At 43.5% G+C, this 20,840-nt stretch overlaps 1 protein-coding gene across 1 annotated transcript; it reads right to left on the bottom strand.

Moving 5' to 3' along the window:
• Nucleotides 1–6,887: 6,887 nt before the first annotated feature.
• Nucleotides 6,888–7,820, bottom strand: LOC123239244 (olfactory receptor 13H1-like). Its single transcript, XM_044666498.1, has one exon. The coding sequence runs from the start codon at nucleotides 7,818–7,820 to the stop codon at nucleotides 6,888–6,890; it is 933 nt and encodes a 310-aa protein (XP_044522433.1).
• Nucleotides 7,821–20,840: the final 13,020 nt, after the last annotated feature.

Genomic DNA, 20,840 nt, shown 5'->3' with positions numbered 1-20,840 from the left:
ATCCCCTCCAACATTCATTACTCTCTTTTGTTGTCATTTTAGCCAATCTTCTAGGTGTGAGGTGATACCTCAGAGTTGTTTTGATTTGCATTTCTCTAATTATTAGAGATTTAGAACACTTTCTCATGTGCTTATTGATAGTTTTGATTTCCTTATCTGAAAATTGCCTATTCATTTGCCCATTTATCAACTGGGGGATGGCTTGATTTTTTTGTACAATTGATTTAGCTCCTTGTATATTTGAGTAATTAGACCTCTGAGTTTTTTGTTATAAAGCTTTTTTCTTAATTTGTTGCTTCCCTTCTAATTTTGGTAGCATTGGTTTTGCCTGTACAAAACCTTTTTAGTTTAATGTAGTCAAAATTATTTATTTTACATTTTCTAATTTTTTCTAACTCTTGCTTTGTTTTAAAATCTTTTCTTTCCCAGAGATCTGACAAGTATACTATTCTGTGCTCCCCTAATTTACTTATAGTTTCCTTCTTTATATTCAAGTCATTTACCCATTCTGAGTTTATCTTGGTATAGGGTGTGAGATGTTGATCTAAACCTAATCTCTCCCATATTGTTTTCCAATTTTCCCAGCAGTTTTTGTCAAATAGTGGGTTTTTGTCCCCAAAGCTGGGTTCTTTGGGTTTATCATAGACTGTCTTGCTGAAGTCACTTACCCCTCGTCTATTCCACTGATCCTCCCTTCTATCTCTTTGCCAGTACCATATTGTTTTGATGACCACTGCTTTATAGTACAGTTTAAGATCTGGTACTGCTAGGCCACTTTCCTTCATATTTTTTTTCATTATTTCCCTTGATATTCTTGGTCTTTTGTTCTTCCAAATGAACTTGGTTATAGTTTTTTTCTAATTCAGTAAAAAAGTGTTTTGGTAGTTTGATAGGTATAGCACTAAATAAGTACATTAATTTGTTTAGGATGTTCATTTTTCTTATGTTAGCTCGTCCTACCCATGAGGCCATATTTGAACCCAGGACCTCCTGTCTTCTAGGCCTGGCTCTCAATCCTCTGAGCTACCCAACTGCCACCTAAATTTCTTAAATGTACCAGCCAATTAGTTACCATTCTAGGCCATTCAGGAAAAACCCCTTTATGAGGTAGGATATTTTGTTCAAATGAATTTCTACAAGATCCAAACATTGTCATACTCTTAAATTTTAGTTTCAGGACAGATTTTTAACCAAATTGATTTCTTTTCTTTTCTAAACTTAACTTGGCCAATGTAACTAAAGGGCATTTCCCTGAGAGATTCTTCAAATTTCTTTTCACTTCAGTGAGATCAAAACCATTTCCAAAACCCTTTTACTTACAAGGCAACACTGTGTCAGTGCCTTTAACTGCGCATTCTGTTCCTGTCCCTACTTGCTTAAACTCCCTTCCTTCATTTCTGCTATCTTATCCAACATTTCATTTCTTCTCCTTTTTTAACTCTGTAAGTCTTTATGTCCCATTCACATCCACGATTGTCTACAGACTTCATCTTTATTCTAGTGAATTTTCCTCTACAATTTAGTATAAGTTTCTGTCCCACGAAACCAAATAATTACAGTATCGTCACATTTGGGGATCTTAAAGGCTTACATTCTGTTCATTCTGATTAGAGCTTTTATTAGTCAAACAAACCTAAATATAACAACTGCAAAGTAGTCCCCTGTGGTAGAATATCACAAGTTTCAGTAAGCAGCATGACTTTAGAGAAGTCAATTATCATCCTCTCCAAGTTAACCTAATTAACCTTTTTTTTAAACCCTTATCTTCTGTATTGATACGAAGTATCAGTTCCAAGGCAGAAGAGCAATAAGGAATAGGCAACTGAGGTTAAGTGACTTGCCCAGGGTTACCCAGCTAGGAAGTGTCTGAGGCTAGATTTGAACCCACGACTCCCATATCTATTCACCGAGGGACCTACCTGCCCCAGTGGTTAACTTCTTTTATGCTAGAAAAGTATCCATCCAGTTATTTCACAGAGGAATTTATTTGGCAGTGGTTAGGAGGATCTGCCGAAGCCCAACTATGGCAAAGGAGTGTCATAAATATTGGTACTTAAAGGGTCCAAGCTACTCCTCTACATTTGTAAGTTTTTTATTATTATCCACTCTACCATGCACCCCAAATCAAATATTCAATAGCTTTTTTTTCATGACTTAACTGTTTTCTGTCTCGTTCTCAATTTGTAGTCTATTGTATAAAATCAACTTCTGAGTTTTGGTTGCTTTTTATTTCTGATACTACTGAAATGATTTGATAACTTGGGTTATAGAATAGGGACAGAAAAATACTGAAGTCTTTCCCTTTAGGAGACTAGTTTACAGGATAATGTACCCCTATTAAAGTGCACAACACAGTCTTTCTAGCTTTTAGCAGATTGACAAAATACTAAATTTCCTTTAGCTAAATAATATCTAATTAGTCCATTTCAAAGTAAGCTTACTCAAAAATAGTTACAAATTCAGGTTACAACTCAGATTGGGTAGGGTTCTAAAACTTCTTATCAAATCATAAGAATTTAAAGCAAAAGGCAATTTATTATTATAATTTTAAAAAAGAATGTTTTTATCTCTTAACTCAATTGGGAAGTGATTTCTAAAAAACTTTTCAATAATTAAAAAAAGCACATGGCCTTATTATTTAAAAGTATATTTTCCTGATTAAAAGAGAATTCATATTTCTAATCTTATGTCTTAATAGTCTTCCAAATTCCAGAATATAAGAAAAACTTTAATTGTCTTTAATTGTCTTTAACTCTTTGATAGTAAAGCAAATAATTATCCTCTATTTTTTTTTTCCTTTTTGCCAATTGGGCAACAAAGACTTACTTATATTAGAAATATTCTTGATTTTTAGGATAGTAATTTCTAGCTTTAAGGTATTTGCTTTTATTAAAACTTTATAATAATTACATTAAAAAGAATTGCACAAAAATGTCTTCTGGAAGCTGTACATTTCTAAAGGGTTTCAAGGTATAACTTCATTTTCTTTCAAATCTCCCAAAGCTCTATTCTTACCCTAACTTACCTTAACTTTTCTGTCTGTATCACTTTCAATCTGGAAGTCCCAATGTTGAACTAATAACAGAGCTTATTTACTGTTAAAGGCAACAAAAGGGTAAATAAATTCCTGTCTTATTTACTTTTATTTCCTTGAAAACTGAAGGTGATCTAAATGTTTGTGCTCTGCTTTTTATCAGAAAAAAAAATCACTTTTCCTTCCTGAAGTAAACTTGTCACTCTCTTTAATTGTGGTTTTTAAATGTATCTTATATCTGAAAGACTTGAATTATTTTTCTGACCAAAAATGGAGCTGAAACTGTGAGCAATTAGATGTTTAATCTCAATTCTTAATTGTGGAATTGTTTAAACATATAGAATTTCTCCTGTACTGTCCTCTAAGTTCTTTATCTTAACACTTCTGTGATCTTCACTGAACCTGTTTCACTGAGTCTCTCCTGAACAGATTCTGTGATTAACCTTAAAACTCAGATGGCAATTTACAAACCAGTTTCAAGTCCCAATTTTTGTTTATATCAGAATTTACAAAACAATATGTATTAGTATCTAGGCAATCTTTACATGCTACTAACCCAAAACTCAGCAAAATCTTGTCTCTGAAGTTTTACTTAATGTGGTATTTTCCCCTTCCACCTTATGGATAATTGGAATAGATGGTGCATGTCTCAGCCTTCTGCTTCAAAATAGACCATGAACAAAAGGAAAGGAAAGGAGAAAACAGAGCAAAATAAAAGCTTAGAAGTATCTGCCAATATGAATTAGCGTAGAGGACACACAGCACAGATGAGGCAGGCCCTTTACAGAGCCTGGGCATTTCACATTTTTCATGGTTATTTTTAATTTTTTCTACTATGAGGAAATTGCTACTAAAATGATTAAGGAATTATTCAAACTTGATTCCTTTCCTTGGTGGATTAATTCAATTTAGCTGACTAGCCTTCTGTGATTATATTAATTAGACTGAGATTGGAAACTCTCACAATTACGAGGGCTCAAGTCTGCTTTGAAATATAGTAGGACATTTAGATTTGTAACCTTGATCCTAGTACATTCCCTTAATTTAGCCAAGGCAATGTGAAATTCAACTTAGAAAAATAACATTGATGGTTAACGAGGGCAAAGCGATACCTGGCATTTACCAGATTTTGGGAAGAAATAGCAAACATATTGAATGGCAGTCATGAGTCATGTAACCCTGTTTGCCTAACCCCTGCTTTTCTGTCTTAGAGTTGTTATCAAGACAGAAAGTAAGGATTATTGAAAAAAAAAGATAAAGTGTCCCCATTTCTGTGTGACCAGAGGTTAAAAACCAGAGCTTTGCTTAGACATGTGGAGAGGCACATTAAGACTTTGTAACGAAACCCTCCAGACCACGAATGCTTTCCAAAATTGGAGTGGATTGACTTGGAAAGATATTCTCTCCCATTTGTGGAAATTTGTAAGCAGAGGTTAGGTTGTGACTTGTGATGCTGGAAAGATGGTTTATATTTAGGTAAATATTGGAGTAAAAGGGCTCTGATGTTTCTTTTAGTTCAGATATTCTGTGATTTTTTTTTATGGGGGATGAAGAGCTGCTAGAAATACCTTCATGTTTGGTGGATTGCTTGTGGTTCTGAAAAACTATGGTTTCTGGACACTTTAAAGGCTGGGTCTCACCTAAGAAGGAGGAGCTGTCTGAGGTACTGACCAAGTTATACAATATGTTCGTGCCTGCATATAGGTACCTGAGAACATTCAAGACGCTAGAGGGCACTTGAGGAAGGCAAGAGAAATGAAAGTACCACTTTGAAGAGAAATGATGGTAGTTATTTTGGCAGGTCCTTGAAAAATAACTAGGTTTGAGGAACTGTGAAGGAAGTTATCTGAGGGGGCAATATTGTTTCTGTAAAGCTTGGCAGCTTGGGATAACAAGGCAGATTTTGTCTTTTGTCAGTATTATGGACAGGGATGGTGGTGGTGGAAATCCCAGCTAACTTTATTGCATGCTGTAGACAAGAAAATACCTAGTTGGTTGGAACTCAGCTGCATTTTGATACAATTACAAGCAGGTAGAGGTGGTGCATATCAGATCAGTTTGGGACAGAGAAAGAGTGGTGATTATTATTGGTAGCAAATAGACTGTCCACCATCATGGAACTTTTGAGGGCATTTGTGGGGAGTAATTTTTATAAAGGTCAAAGATTCAGAGCTGGAAGAACTTTAACATCATCTAGGTCAAATGCCTCATTTTGTGGTTGAGGAAACCAAGAAATGAATTGACAGAATCTAGGTCTCGTAAGCAGTAAGTGATAGAGTCAGACTATAGATTTTCTGATTAAAAATCCATGACTGGAGCAGCTGGGTAGCCTCAGATTGTTCCTAGATGTGTGACTCTGGACAAGTCTCTTAATCCAAGTTGCCTAGCCCTTACCACTCTTCTGCCTTGGAATTGATACTTAGTGTTGACTGTAAGACAGAAAGTAAGAGTTTTTTTTTTTAATAATTCACATTCTTTCCCTCCCCTCCTCTCACCCCCTCCCATAGCCCATGAGCAATTCCACTGGGTTCCACACGTATCCCTGATCAAGACCTATTTCCATATTATTAATGTTTGCACTAGGGTGATCGTTTAGATCTACATCCCCAATCATATCCCCATGAACCATGTGACCAAGTGAATGTTTTTCTTCTGTGTTTCTACTCCCACGGTTCTTTCTCTGGATGTGGATAGTGTTCTTTCTCGTAAGTCCCTCAGAATTGTTCTGGATTGGTGGGATTTATACCATTATCTGGGATGCATCTCCAACTTGGATGTTGTTTCTGTCTTTTTATTTATAGTTATCCATAGGAAGGAAGCCAGAGGAATTGTGTGTGACATTTGGATTTTTCTTTCTCCCAGGTTACCTGGGTGCTGTGATAATGCTTGGTACCTCTGTAGTGGCATGGGTGGGTGGGGTAGATCTTTGGGGTAAGACACAGCTTTCTGACACAGCTAGTGATACATTTCTGAGATTATAACTCTCAAAGTCTTTGCACCATTTACATACGGGTGGGTGTGAAATACAGCAGATGGGATGTAGTGATGTATACCTTTAATCCAGAAATGCGGACAGTTCTGAGCTGCTTAGATGTCCACAGTAAGTCAAGCACCATTATGGTGAGTCCTCAAGAACAGGAGCTGATCAGGCTGCCCAAGGTGGTGGAAATAGAACACTTCAAAGCTCCCATACTAGACAGTAGTGGGATTGGGCCAATGAATGACTACTGTATATCTATCTTTGGTGATATGGGGAGACTCAGTCTAAACAAATAAATGAACAGATAAACAAAAAAAAAAAGTACCACAGAGCAATCTTGGTAATTGGAGGAATCTGTATAAAACCAATGATTGTCTCAATAACCAGCCACTTTCATTTTCAATAATTGTATTTTAGGGGCGGCTGGGTAGCTCAGTGGATTGAGAATCAGGCCTAGAGACAGGAGGTCTTAGGTTCAAATCTGGCCTCAGACACTTCCCAGCTGTGTGACCCTGGGCAAGTCACTTGACTCCCATTGCCCACCCTTATCACTCTTCTGCCTTGGAGCCAGTACACAGTATTGACTCTAAGATGGAAGGTGAGGGTTTAAAAAATTGTATTTTATTTTTATTTATTTTATTTTATTTTTAATTTTTATTTTGAATATTTTCCCATAGTTATATATTTCATGTTCTTTCCTTCTCTCCCAAACCCCCTCAACCCCCCTTAGCCGACGCACAATTCTATTGGATTTTACATGTATCATTGATTAAGACCTAATTCCATATTTCAATAATTGTATTTTAACAACAGGGATATCCCTCACCTTTGGGCTATAGAAAAAGCTACAGAAAAAGATCCAAAGATCTCTTTCTATGTGACATTCTTCTCTCCTAGTAGTTTCCGCAAGGCCCCCTTCACATCCTTGTTCCGGAGGCTGTAGATAAGGGGGTTGAGCATGGGTGTCACAACACCATACAGCATGGAGATGATCTTGTCCCGGTCCCTGCTGGCCTTGTCCTGCGGCATCATGTACATGGAGATGGCCGTGCCGTAGAAGAGGACCACCACCGTGAGGTGGGAGCTACAGGTGGAGAAGGCCTTCTTTCGACCTTCAGCTGAACGCATTTTCAGCACCGCCCCAAGGATGCGCCCGTAGGAGGCAAGGATGAAGGTGAAAGGCACCAGCAGAGTCAGGGAACTGGTCGCCATTGTCAAGAATTCATAGACCCTCAGATCATTGCAGGCACTCTTGAAGATGGCCAAGAGTTCACAAAAGAAGTGGTTGATGATGTGGTGGCCACAGAACTCTAGTGGCATGCTCAGGACTGGAACTACAGTGAGAAGAAAGGCTGAGACCCAGGATGCTCCTGCCAGCTGGGCACAGAGCTGAGGACCCATCCTGACCGAGTAGTGTAAAGGGTCACCAATGGCTATGCAACGGTCATAAGCCATGACGGCCAGCAGGAGGCATTCCACCACCCCCAAGTAAAGGCCAGCACACATCTGGGCCAAGCACTGGCCCAGGGAGATGATGGGAATCGTGACTAAACAGTTAATGATCATCTGAGGAACAGTCACTGAAGTGTAGCAGATGTCCAAGAAGGAGAGGTTGCTAAGGAAGAAGTACATGGGCGTGTGGAGGCGGGCATCATAATGAATCAAGAAGAGAATAAGAGAATTCCCCAGCAAGATGACAAGATAGGACACCAGTAACAGGCAGAAGAAGATGGCTTGAGCCTTGGGGTATTCTGAAAGCCCAACCAGAATGAAATAGGTCTCAGGTGTGTTATTTTTTCCATCCATCACCTTCCTTATTTATTTTTGTCACTAAGTGGAAAAACAAAATAGAATGAGCCTCATTGGATTCCAGAGTGCTCTTCACTTACTAAGTACTTAGTACTAAGACTCTACTTCCATGAAGTTTTCCACATCTCCAGAAAGTCTTCTTGAGTTGCTGAGGACCAAAAATTTAGTTACTTGGAAGTCAAGAATCTAGTGATAATCCATTCTTTACTTAATGAAGCTAGTCTTCAAGTGATGGCTACCCACTCTTTTGTTGAGTCTCTGATTGGAAATGTTCCACTTTGGTAGGACCTGAAAGACTTTTTAACCCTTATTTTCTATCTTAGTAACAATTCTAAGACAAAGGGGTAAGGATTAGGCAGAGGGGGTTAAGTGACTTGCCCAGGGTCACCCAGGTAGGAAGTATCTGAGACCAGATTTGAACCCATATCCTCCCAACTCCTAACCTAGTGGTCTAGCCACTGAACCACATAGATGCCCCTGAAAGATCTTGTATGACAAGGACACAGCAGTCAAACATTTATGACGACTTCCACACTGATGAATTCTTTATATAGGATTAAGGCATTCATAATTGTGCAGCAGGGAGTCTCAAATCCTGCCTTGGATGCTTCAGCCAATGAATTTATGAGAATTTTTGAAGTACTTGTTCTATGCCAGCTCTTGGGCTTTGGATAATATAGGACTAGGGATGGGGATTAGATCTGTGATTTTATTGGTATTTATTGGTATGGAGAACTCCCAGATAAGTAAAGCGTCTTCTCCAATATAGGTCAGCACCTTGTCCATAATTGAGGGGTCATTATCGATTAGAGGCAGAGCTTGACCTAAAGCCTATCTAGCCTCTGTTCTAAGATGCCTCTTTGAAGAGGAGTTGGGAATGCAAAGACAAAAAATAAAATCATCTCTGCTCTCGAGGAGATGCTACTCCACTGGGAAAAGCAAGTTACATAATGCCTACACGATCCTGGACAAAATCACTTAACTTCTCTGGATCTGTTCATTCATCTGCAGAATGAAATGTTGGGCTGGCCACTCTTTAAGGCCCTTTCTAGCACTAAGTCATGGAACTATGATTTTGGTGATGATTAGAAATCATGATAATCAAAAAGCCATTCTCTTGTACGTTGTGCTTTACAATTTCCAATACACTTGGAGACAGCAGGACGTTGGCTTCTCATTGCAGAGCTCTCAATCATTTACTCTGTGGCTTTGGGAAAGGCATCCCAACTCTCTGGGCTGGGGCTTTACTAGTTGGTTCTCTTTGGCCCACTCCACTCCTGGGATAGGGAGCACAAATGTTATTACCACTGTTGTGCAGATGGGAAGACCGAAGTAAAAATGCTGCCCTTGTGGTCATCTTAGCCAAGCCTCCAAGTTGCTCAAGTATTGAAATGCGCCTCCTGCTTATCAGGGATTCACCCTGAGCTGCTGTCTCCTTTTCACCTTTTCCACTTTCCTCACCTAGACCTTTGTCTACCTTGAGACCAGTGACAGTTGAGAGAGAAAGAAACTCTCAAATGCCCCTTAACTAGGACACTTTATCCCAAGGTCAAGGTCACTCTTCATAAAGTGGAAAGCACACTGGGCTTCTGGCTGGACTGAGGCGCTGGCCCGTTGAACCTTGATTCGAGTCAGCTACCGCTTCAGAGCATCATTTCCTCATTTGTAAAATGGGGCTAGTCCAGGAAGACCTTCCTAACTATCTCGTAGGCTGTTTTAGAACTCAGCACCCCAGAATATTAAATACTTCAGAAACTCTGAGTTTTGGTTGGAGCAGCATTGTGCCTGTCCCCTGACATTCAGAGACAATGAGGGTTTCACGGAGGGGTTCCTAGGACGGCAAACCACTCGCCTGGAATCCAAACTCCTCTCCATACAAATTTGACTCTGCACAGTCTGAATGAGAAATTGCGAGGAGTTTCAAGATCTCGCTGATGATGGGCATTGAGGAGACATTGCTCGGTGCGAGTTTGGTTCTGAGAGGCGTGTGAAATTCAAGAAATGAATGACAGCATAGAGCACTTAGTGTTTGCAAAGTGCTTTATATATAGGATCTCATTTGATACTCACAACATCCCCAGAGGTAGGTGCTGCCCATGCCTCCATTTTACAAATGAGGAAACTGAGGCAGGCATAGGTGAAGTGGCTTGTCCAGGATCATGGAACTCTGATCAGTTTGAACTAGTTGGATTTGAACCTCAGGTTCCTGATTCTAGGTCCAGTGCTTTATCAACTGTGTTCCTGAGTGGACTCTAATAATTATTATAATATAGGCAATTGGGTGTAGGTATGTGGCTCAGTGGATAGAGAACCAGGACTAGAGACAGGAAGTCCTGGGTTCAACTCTGTGACCTCAGACACTTCCCAGCTGTGTGACCCTGGGCAAGTCATTTAATCCTCATTGCCCAGCCCTTACTGCTCTTCTGCCTTGGAACCAATACACAGTGTTGATTCTACAAGGGAAGGTGAGGGTTTAAAAAATTATATAGGTGGTCATTTTCTTTTTTTCTTCTTCTTATTTTGCAACATTTATGCCTGAACTCATTTACTTTATCTGGAGACTATATTTCCTTCTGTTTTAGGAAGTCTTTTTCAGTGTGAGAGTTTTGGATAGATCTCTGGACTGGGGGTCATGAAAGCTGGATTGTAGCTCCAGCTGTGCTCCAGATTTACTGTAACACTCTGGATAAGTCACTTATCCCCTCTAAACCTCAGTTTCCTGATCTGTAAAATAGGGAGGAAAACAAGAGGACCTCTGAGGTTCCTTCCATTCCTGGGTCTATACTGTCATCTGCCAGGGAAATCCAGTGAGACTGGAACACGGGGCTGCCAGCTCTTTATCCAGCCGTGAGGCAGCGTGGGCTGGTAGGAAGGATGCTCAGTGGCATGAGAGGATCCAGGCTTCCTCCGAGACCCTGCTGTGTGACATCAGCCCAGTCAATGGTCCTCTTCCTAAGTGATAAGCAAGGGTGTAATAGAAAATCAGGGGGCGGGATCTGGTGAACTCGAAGATCTCTCCCAGCTCCCGCATTCTATGAAGAAAGAGCAGTGGACGCAGAGCCAGGAGTCCTGGGTACGAGTCCCAGCTCTGATGTATTAGCTTTGTGACCCTGAGAAGGTCCGTCTCTGCAACTCTCTGAGGCACAACCTCCTCCCCTGTTGAAGCAGCCAGGTGGTACAGCAGTGTCAGACCTGGAGTCAGGAAGAGCTGAGTTCCAGTCCAGCCTCAGACACTAACTAGCAGGGTGCCCTTCGGCAAGTCACCTAAGCCCTGTCTGCCTCTGTTTTTTCATCTCTAAAATGGGGATAATAGTAACGGCGATACCCGGTTACTGGGAGCACCACATGGAGTGACATATAGCACATGTTATGACTTCTGTATTTTTCTGCCTGAGTATAGGCTGTCATCATGGTCATTTTCTGAAAGAACAAAACCAAACAAAGCACGCTCCTTCCAGCGTGGAGAGCAGAGCCGTCGTTACAAGCCCTGCCTCTCCTTTGCTTTCCGTCGTGCCATCACAGAGTCTCCAAGGGATTGTGGGATTTAAGATTTGTAACTGCATTAGCCTGCACACAGCCCCAGGCCTGGAAAATCAGCCGTGTTCCAGCAGCACCTGCTGGGTGCGTGTCCATCGAGCGAGCCTTGCCAGGCCCTGCCTGGCACTTAGTGAGATGCACCCATCCGTCAGAGCCCGAACACCAGAGGCTTCTCAGGCCCTGCCTGCCCATCTGTGGGCCTCTGGGTGGCACCACAGCGGATCGAGTGCTAGACCGGGAGTCGGGAACGCCTGGGTTCACATGCATCCTGGGACACTTGCTAGCTGTGCAGCCCTCAGCAGGTTCCTTGCCTCCCATCTGAGCTTCCTTCCAGCCCTCTAGAACTGTAATCCTTTGATTTTCTAAGACACAGAAGCAAGTATGGGCCCAATATAAAGTCCCAGATAAGCAGAGCTGAGGAGCAGGTCCCTCCTCGTTGGAGAGTGAAGTCTCCGCCATGAGGTTTTCAGAAGAGATCTTCAGAAAGCTATTCTAGGCAAATCAGAGGCTGCAGCCTCTTGGCCTGGGTCTCTTCGCAGAAGATGACGTCACAGGCTCACAGATTAAAGTGCCAGATTTGGGGTTGGGGGACCTCATAGATCCTCTAATCCTGGCCCTTTGTGCAGAAGAGATTTCATTTGCATGAGGACACGGGCCCCGGGAGGAGCCGGACGTCACCCACGGTCCCAGAGGTAGGAGTCGGCTCTAAGGCCCAAGTTGAGGTCCACTGACTGCATCCAAGGCCTTTTCCAGGATGCCACCTCCCGACAGTAATTTATAGAAGCATAACGTTGGAATTCTTTCCTTGACTATTTGCTCTCACCTAACTGGAAAGGACTATAGAGGCCTTTTTTTCTATTCACCTCCATTCACCTAACGAAGGATGGCCATGACTCTACCTCTCCCTTCACCCTAGACACCCTAGACCTTGAATACCAGTCGTGACAGAGAGCTCACTCCCGTGTGAGGAAGGCTGCTCCCTAGCGCTGCTTATTTGAGAGACTTTATTTTGAGCTGGTACCTGCTTCCATGTAACTTAGAGAATTAGAGGATTGTAGTTCCAGAGAGCTGCAAGGAAACCGAGAGATCCTCATCTCCTCATTTTACAGCTATGGAAAGCAAGGTGAAGAGACTCCAGGTAACTTGCATGAAGTCACAGCGGACAAGGCTGATTCCCGCTCCATGTGTCAGCCCTTCAGAAAGTGGGCATTCCCCGGGGTCATACACCCCTGCTCCTTGCTCACAGGCTTTAGTTCCGTCAGCCAGTCCTCTGGAATCTGTCCTCCCGGTCACCCTTCTGGACGTGCTAAAGCTTCTTCAAGACACTGATCCCATGAGACAATGACTCCTATTCACCAAACATTTCTACAGGGCATGAGGAATCGGTTCATTCGATTCGGTCAGACAGCTAAGTCCATGGTGGGGGAAAAACACTTTAAAGTGAGGCTGGGCCACATGAATGGACTGATTGTCGTTGATTCAGACCCCACTTCCTCAGAGGTTGGACAGACCCCGTCATTATGGCTTCCTGTTGTCCTGATTCTCTTTGAGAGCCATGTGGTTTAGTCACCAGAATGTTGGACTTAGCATGAGGAAGACTTGTGTTCTAATTTTGTTTTTCGTTCTAGCTCATTCGTGTGTCTTTAGGAAAATTACAGCCTCCCTGAGTCTCAGTTCTTCTCATCTATATAATCTCCATCATGTCTATAGTACCTACCAATGAAATGCTGTCTTCTCGAGTCACCACAATCAATCAATTCATCTCATTTCTTTGGAAAGAGGATTGAAGTGAGCATTTCCTCCCTTCCTTCCTTCCTCCTGTTTTTCTTTCTTTCCCTTACTTTGTCTTAGTAATGACTCTAAGACAGAAGGGAAAGGCTAGGCAAACAGTCTTAAGTGACTTTTCCAAGGTAGGAAATGTCTAAGGCCAGATTTGAACCCAGATCTGAAGTAGGACTGACTCTTAAAAATTTTACCTCTATATTTATGTTACCTCTATTTTAAGGTCTCTTACAATTCTGACATTCTTGTATGTTTTTATATATTCTTGTATAGTTCACTTAATCTCCCTGGAACTCAATTTCCTCATCTGAGATGAGGTTATTTGATTGGGTAGCTCTCAAGTTGCTTGCAACTTTAGATATATAGTCCTGTGGTTGTATATTTTATAAGTCTTTTCAGCTTTGACAATCTGTGTTCTAGATGCTTCTGGGTAGCCTAACGAAGAGACCTTGACTTGGAGCCAGAAAGACTGGAGTTTGCCTATTGATTTAGACATTTCCTAGCTATGTGATCCTGGACAAGTCATTTAACCTCTCATCCTCAATTTCCTCATCTGCAAAATGGGAGTAATAATAGCACTTTCCTCCTAGGGTTGCATGAGGATAAAATGAAATGATATTTAAGGTAAATAAATATAAATATTAGCTGTGTTATTCTTATTCTAAAATAACTTAAAACTCTGCTTCTTTATAACACTTTCTTTATGTTCTATGATACTTTTCACCTGTGATATTTCATTATTTTATGAAGATAAATCCTCCAATAATATGTCAGATCACAACTTTCCTCTTATGAATTCACCCACAGCCCTTTCTCTCTCTCTCCACTTCCCAGTCTCTCACTCCTCACTCCTCTGGTTTGTCCAGTTGTTCAGGAATAAGGAGACAAGAGTTTGGAGGAGAGATTCAGAAAACTGTCCTTGTTTCCAACTCTTTTCCCCTTATTTCTGATCCATAATTCTGTTCTTCACCAAGTTCCCCATGAATACCCACCTAGAACAGAAAGTCTTCTCCAAGGATGTCCAGCCCATCTCTTCCAGTTGCCTAACAGGTGGCTTCAGGGAAATAATAGGAACAAGTGAGACAGTCTTCCAAATGTAAAGAAGCTTGTGAAGTTGTATTTCCAGTCATCCCCAAGGCCAAGCTCTCTCTTTCTCTTTAGACTTTCTCTTCCAATCCCTGACACGGTCATAGGGGAATCCCTTTGCAGTGGGGGACTGGCATCAAAGCTGAGCCAAAATGAAAGGAGGATCATAATTGGAGAAGGAAAAATTGGCCTTGACCTCTTCTCTTTACTTCCTCCAGGGGCTACTGGCGGGGTCCTTCAAGGGACAAAGTGCTCATTAAAATGAGAAGGTTTGAAAATGGCTTGGGACTCTAGGAGTAAACTTTCTGAATCACTTAGAATCATTAGTGGAGAGTCTATCAAGATGTAGTTATTGAATCCACTCAGAAACTAAGTAATCTATTGGGAAAACACCTTATAACAGCTGAAGTATGTGTGTGTGTGTGTGTGCGCGTGCGCGCATGTGGGGGGGCAGAGAGACAGATAGACAGACAGAGACAGACAGGTAGACGGAGAGAAACAGAGAGAGATGAGAAGGAAAGGAAAGAAAAGGGAAGGGAAGGAAGAGGCCACACCAAAGATTAGTTAGTTCATCAGTGTGATTGAATCATATAATACTGAATTACAGAGTTGGAAGAGTCCTTAGAATACAGTCAGAGCTGAGAAGGACTTTTACTGATTTTCTAGTCCATAGCTCACATTTTACCTAAAAGAGTCTCAGAATTTTATTTTAAATTTTATTTTTTAGAAAATTTTTTTCTATGGTTACATGATTCATGTTCTTACTCCCCCACCCCCACCCCCCGCCGCCCTCCATAGCCTGTGCACATTTCCATTGGTTTCTTCATGTGTCATCCATCAAGACCTATTTCTATATTATTGATAGTTGCACTGGGGTGGTCGTTTAGAGTCTACATCCCAAATCATGTCCTCATTAACCCATGTTCAAGCAGTTGTTTTTCTTCTGTGTTTCCACTCCTGTAGTTCTTCCTCTGAATGTGGGTAGCTTTCTTTTCCATAAATCCCTCAGAATTGTCCTGATCATTGTATTGCTGCTAGTACAGAAGTCCATTAAATTCAATTTTACCACAGTGTATCAGTCTCTGTGTATAATGTTCTCCTGGTTCTACTCCTTTCACTCTGCATCAGTTCCTGGAGGTCTTTCCAGTTCACATGGAATTCCTCCAGTTCATTATTCCTTTGAATACAACAGTATTCCATCACCAGCAGATACCACAATGCGTTCAGCCATTCCCCAATTGAAGGGCATACCCTCGTTTTCCAGTTTTTTGCCACTACAAAGAGTGTGGCTATATTTTTATACAAGTCTTTTCCCCTTTGATCTCTTTGGGGTACAAACCCAGCAATGGTATGACTGGATCAAAGGGCGGCAGTCTTTTAGTGAAGAGTCTCAGAATTTTAGCTCTTGTTAATGTTATTATTATGTTTTTAATTTCTACCCCTTGTTCAATGCCCAACAGGAATGCCGTTTTCTCCAGAAAGGCTTCTCTGACCACTCTCCTCCATTCCCTTGTCCCTTGTGGGGAGGAATATTTCTCCTCAGGCCTCAGAGCTCTTTTTTGGAGTCTGTTTTCTAGACATTTTTATGCCATATTACTATTTGTCTTAATCTCTCTGATAGCCCTCCTCATCTATAAAACATGGAAACAGTTATATATAACATCCACTTGACAGGGCTATTGTGAGGGTCCAATAAGATGATACAGGCAAAACATTAAACATTTTTTATAATTAAATTTTTTCATAGGCAAAACATTTTACAAATTATAGAGGACTATAAATATTTCTTATTTTCATTATTACTGTTATGAACTCTAGAATAGTAGCTGGTGGCAACTAACCATCATTTCTCTTAGTATGTATAGCAAATGTAGTCTCCAGTGAGGATGAGGGTAGCTAGGTCTTGTAGTTGGAGCACTGGCCTTGGAATCTGGAAGACTCATCTTCATGAGTTCAAATCTGGTCTCAGATACTTCCTAACTGTGGGACCTGGGCAAGTCACTTCACTGTGTTTGCCTCAGTTTTCTCATCTGAAAAATGAGTTGGGGAAGAAAATGGTTAACCACTCCAGTATCTTTGCCAAGAAAATTCCAAATGGGATACCACAAATGGACATGCCAGACAATAAGAAATCCTCATCGAAGGTGAAGAACACCAGGATGACTGCTGTCTGCTTAGAAAAAAACAGGAAGGAGGGAAGGTTATTGCCTCATTTGTCAACTTTACAACTGATGATATCGATGACAATGATGATGATAGTTGCATTTTGATGGTGTTTTACTTTCCAGATTTCCAAAGTGTTTTTACTTCCATCGTCTGATCGAATCCTTTCAAAGATTCATTAAGTCAGCAAGACAAAGAACATTTCCAGATTTAAAAGTCTAAAATTAAGAGAGTCCAAGTAGCCACGATAATCATTGATAATCTAAGAACTCAGATCAGGGAATATTAGGCTGTCAGTGTTAGGTAGCATCACAGAAACCATCTAGTTCTACCTAAACCTGGATATAGGTACAGGTATGACTTCTTTGATAGTCATCTAACCCTCTTTTGAATACCTCTAGTGAGGAGGAACTTATTCTGTCTTGAGGCATCCTATTCTACTTTGGGATGTATCTTACTTATTTTTACTTACTTTTTATATTATGTTAAAATCTGCCTCAAAGCAAGATCTACCCACTATTCCTAGTTCTATTTGTGTGAACTCTAGGGCTGTAAAATCATTTAAAAAACAATAACCTTGAAACATGAGAGAATTGGTTATAATGTTTGGTCTTTTCTTGATTATCATACTGATTTATCTCCGTGTGTGTGTATGTGTGCGTGAGTGTGTGTGTGTGTGTGTGTGTGTGTGTGTGTGTGTGTGTGTGTATTGTAATAGGGGTGTTTTGGGAGATGGGATTAGATAGGATTAATTGAATTACTTTGGGCCAATAACAAGGGTTTTACACTGTGGGTTGAAGGCCAGCAGTTAACTCTTGACCAGGTCAGAGCCTGGTCTAGGGTCCGGCACACAGACCACTCAGTCACAGATCAGGCAAAAGTCACTGGAAGTTGTAATTTATTCTCAAAGAGAGGTCTAGAGGGGAAAGGGAATTTTTATCCCTATTTTCTAGCAAAGTATCCCAGGAACGAAACCTTCATGAGAAGGGCCTTCAGAGAATTGATGGACCACTCTTCTCTCACCTAAAAAATCCCAAACCCTAAATCTAGCTCTCCTACACTAAGCAAACCTTTCTTGATTGTAATTAGAGGTATTAGTCTGTGGCAGATCAGACAGGAACCCAGGGGAAAGGTCCCAAGTCCAGATGGACTCAGACCTCCGCTTACTGACAGCTGCAGATAGCTGGATGTTGGTTCAGGCTAGCTTCAGGTTCAAAGATCTTCTTTCAAGGGAAACTCAGGTCTCATAAGCTTGTATCCTCAGTGCCTACGATATGTGAGAGGAAGAACAATAGAGACAAAGATGGAGCATCTCAGGCAGGATGATGACGGGGCACAGCAAAACATTCTCCTTGACTTGGCTTTAGTTTGGTTGCACCTTCTTAAAGTCTAAGGGTGGGCAAGAACGTTTTGCTTCTTGATTTATGGATTTACCTGATTGTTTTTTTGTGGACAGATCATAGAGAATCTCAGAGCTGAGGAGATCTCTTAGATCGTCTAGTCAACCCATCCCTATAAAAGAAACACTAACTATTGGGGACGCTAGGTGGCTTGAGAGCTAGGTGCAGAGATGGTGGGTCCTGGGTTCAAATGTGACCTCAGACACATCCTAGCTGTGTGACCCTGGGCAAGTCACTTAACCCCTATTGCCTAGCCATTGCCTAGCCCTTACCGCTCTTCTGCCTTGGAACCAAACACAGTATTGATTCTAAGATGGAAGGTAAAGGTTTCAAAAACAAGAAGAATCACTGTGTGTTTCCAAAGGCATAGATCTAAGTCAGAGCCAAAAGGGTTTTCTTTGCAGAATGACATTTCTCCCCTACTAGCGAGGGTCACTTTGTCCTTTGCTCCTCTTTGGAGGACTCCTTCAGGAGATGCTGGGGGAATGGGTAGGTGAGAATTATTTGTTCCAACGGCCGTGAAGGTGGCAGAAACAGACGTTGTGGAGTGGTCTAAGAGGTCAAAGTCATGCAGTGCATCGTGGGCCATCGCCCGTCGTCCTGACTTCTGTCTTGCCCCTGGACTTCCATGACCCGAAATGAGGCTGACAACTTCGAGAGACGGCCTCGTTAAGTCCTGTTTGTGCTGGAGTCGGAAGCCGTCATCTGGGATGTGCTTTTGGCCCCCTCCGAGCAGGAAGGACAACAGCAATAAGGTGCTTTGTGGGGCATGGGAGGGGAAGCTCCTTTTCTGAATAATTCCGTGATTGTCTGAGAAGAGAAGCAAAGAGAGGACCAGACGCCTCAGTTCTGACTAGCTGGTCATCCTGGCAGAGTCTCGTGAACTTCATGTTCTTGTACATCAAACATGAGCCTCGTGGAGGTTGTTGGAACAAAAGCCATTTGTGAGCCTTAAGCTGCTAGAGAAATGGAAACTCTTATCACCTTGCCCAGAAGATGGATTTCCTTTTTCTTATAAAAGCCATAAGATTGTTCTTTTTTTAACTCTTCCATCCATGGTCTTCCTTTGCCCTCGACACCTCCTGGGGGGAGGGAGGCGCCCATCAGCCCCAGCCTGGGGCTGAGTCTAGATCCCAGCCTGGTGTGGCCTCCTTCATGAGTGAGCTGACCACCGTCAGAGAGGGGGGTCTTCCTCTAGACCCTCAGGAGGGAACCGGCCCGGAGCGCTTTCTGTGGGCAGCTCCCTCCTCTGCTCCAGGACGGCTTCTGCAGGCTGGTAGACCCCTGCGGAGCCCATGCAAGTCTTTTTAGACCCTCCCCTTCCTCCTTAAAATCAATACTGGCACCAGGGAAGGAGAGTATTAAGGACTGGGCAGTGGGGGTTATGTGACTTGCCCAGGGTCACACAGCCAGGCAGTGTCAGATCCTCTGAGGTGCCCCCACGTGTGGAGAAGGGTTCCAGGATGAATGAGGGTCCCCCAGGCTGGCCCTCCCCTAGCTTTCTTTTCATTCCCTCTCCCTGCTGCTGCCCTGGGCCTGTGGGCTTCCTGGGGTCAGAGCCTCCTGGCCCGTCCTTATGTGTGGGGCCAGTTCCCTGCCGTCCCCCGCCAGAGCAGGAGGTCCTGGAGGGCCCAGATGGCCTGTCTGCTGGTGGACTGTGGATGGGCTGAATATCAGAGACCCTCTGCTCAGGTTAGGCTGCCCACTGGGCTTTTGCTTAGAACGGGGTGTCACCAGGGCAGCTGAGGTCAGGGAGACTCCTCTCCCTGAGGCCAATCCAGTCACCTACTGGGTGACCCTGGCAAGTCTCTTTACCCCGCCGGCCTCCGTGTCCTCATGTGTAAGGTGAGCCGCAGAGGGAAATGGCAGAGCCCTGTAGTGTCCCTGCCAAGGCAGCCCCAGAGGGGCTGGACACACCTGGAACATCCCTGAGCTAGAGGATCCCGAGCAGTGAGGGCTGGAGGGGCCTCGGGCCATGGATGACCGGCCAAGTGAACAGATGGCCCGTGGGAGCCCCTGATCCAGACCCCTCTTCCAGCGGAACCGTGCCGGGGAGCCTTCGTCCTGCCTTCTCTCCCGTTCCCAAAGGAGGCCTCCCGCCGCAATTCTGCTGTAGAGACAGATGGGTCGGCCTCTGCGGCCTTGGCAGGGCCGTACGCTGTCCGGGTCCAAAAGAAGAGCTCGAGCCGCACGAAGCAGCCCCTGCAGAGCTCGGCTCAGCGGCCGATGCTCGTGCTCGGAGAATGGAGCCATCCTGGGCTTTTAGAGGCCCCGACGGAATGCCGTCATTCTCCTAATGGAGAACCCGGGCGGGGAGCTCGCAGCCTTCTCTCGGCACCGCCTCTTCGTGTTGCCCAGCTAGAGGCGTTTGTCACGGGAGAAACCCATCCATCCAGCGACCTCCAGCAGCCCCGGAGGGGCCCCGGCACACCCCTTCAGAGCCTCTGACAGATCTGGCCTTCGGGCTTCCTGCTGAAGAGCGGCCCCGCCGGCCGCAGACCCGCCCCGAGACTGCTAGACGAGGACGTGGAGCCGGAGCACAAGGGACGGGCCTGGAGTTGGAGGTCAGTGAGCCGCCTAAGCCTTGATCCGTGCTAATGTGGCCCGGCCTTTCGGGGCCTCAGTTTCCCTCTCGTGAGGCTCGTCGTGACGGGATGCAGTGATGGGGCTGTGGGGGGTCGAATGCAGCGGCTTCTGTAGCGGCAGCTCAGCCCCAGGCTTGCCAGGCGGCCTCCACTTCCTTTGGCCGGGCCTCTCAGACAGTCGCCGGAATAGCATTCTCCAGGCTCCCAGGGGTGACCTTCTGAGGCCTGCATTTTAGGGGCCCCTCTCGAGGCATTCTTAGCGAAGGGCCCCCCAGCCCCGAGCACTGCCTGCTTTGGGTGTTTACTCCCTCGGGAGCTCGGGAAGGCCCTTCATAAAGACAGCCTCACCTGGAAAAGAGATATTCGCCCAACTGCTCCTACCGAGGGACGCGGCGACGTTCTGGGGGCTTCTCTTGGAATTCCTGTTGTTCAGGCCTTCAGGGTGTCCCGATCTTCGTGGCCCC

The sequence above is a fragment of the Gracilinanus agilis genome, chromosome 3 (assembly GCF_016433145.1).
Source record: "Gracilinanus agilis isolate LMUSP501 chromosome 3, AgileGrace, whole genome shotgun sequence".
In the NCBI taxonomy this organism is placed as follows: Eukaryota; Metazoa; Chordata; class Mammalia; order Didelphimorphia; family Didelphidae; genus Gracilinanus; species Gracilinanus agilis.
This window is presented reverse-complemented; position numbering and strand designations above follow the sequence as displayed.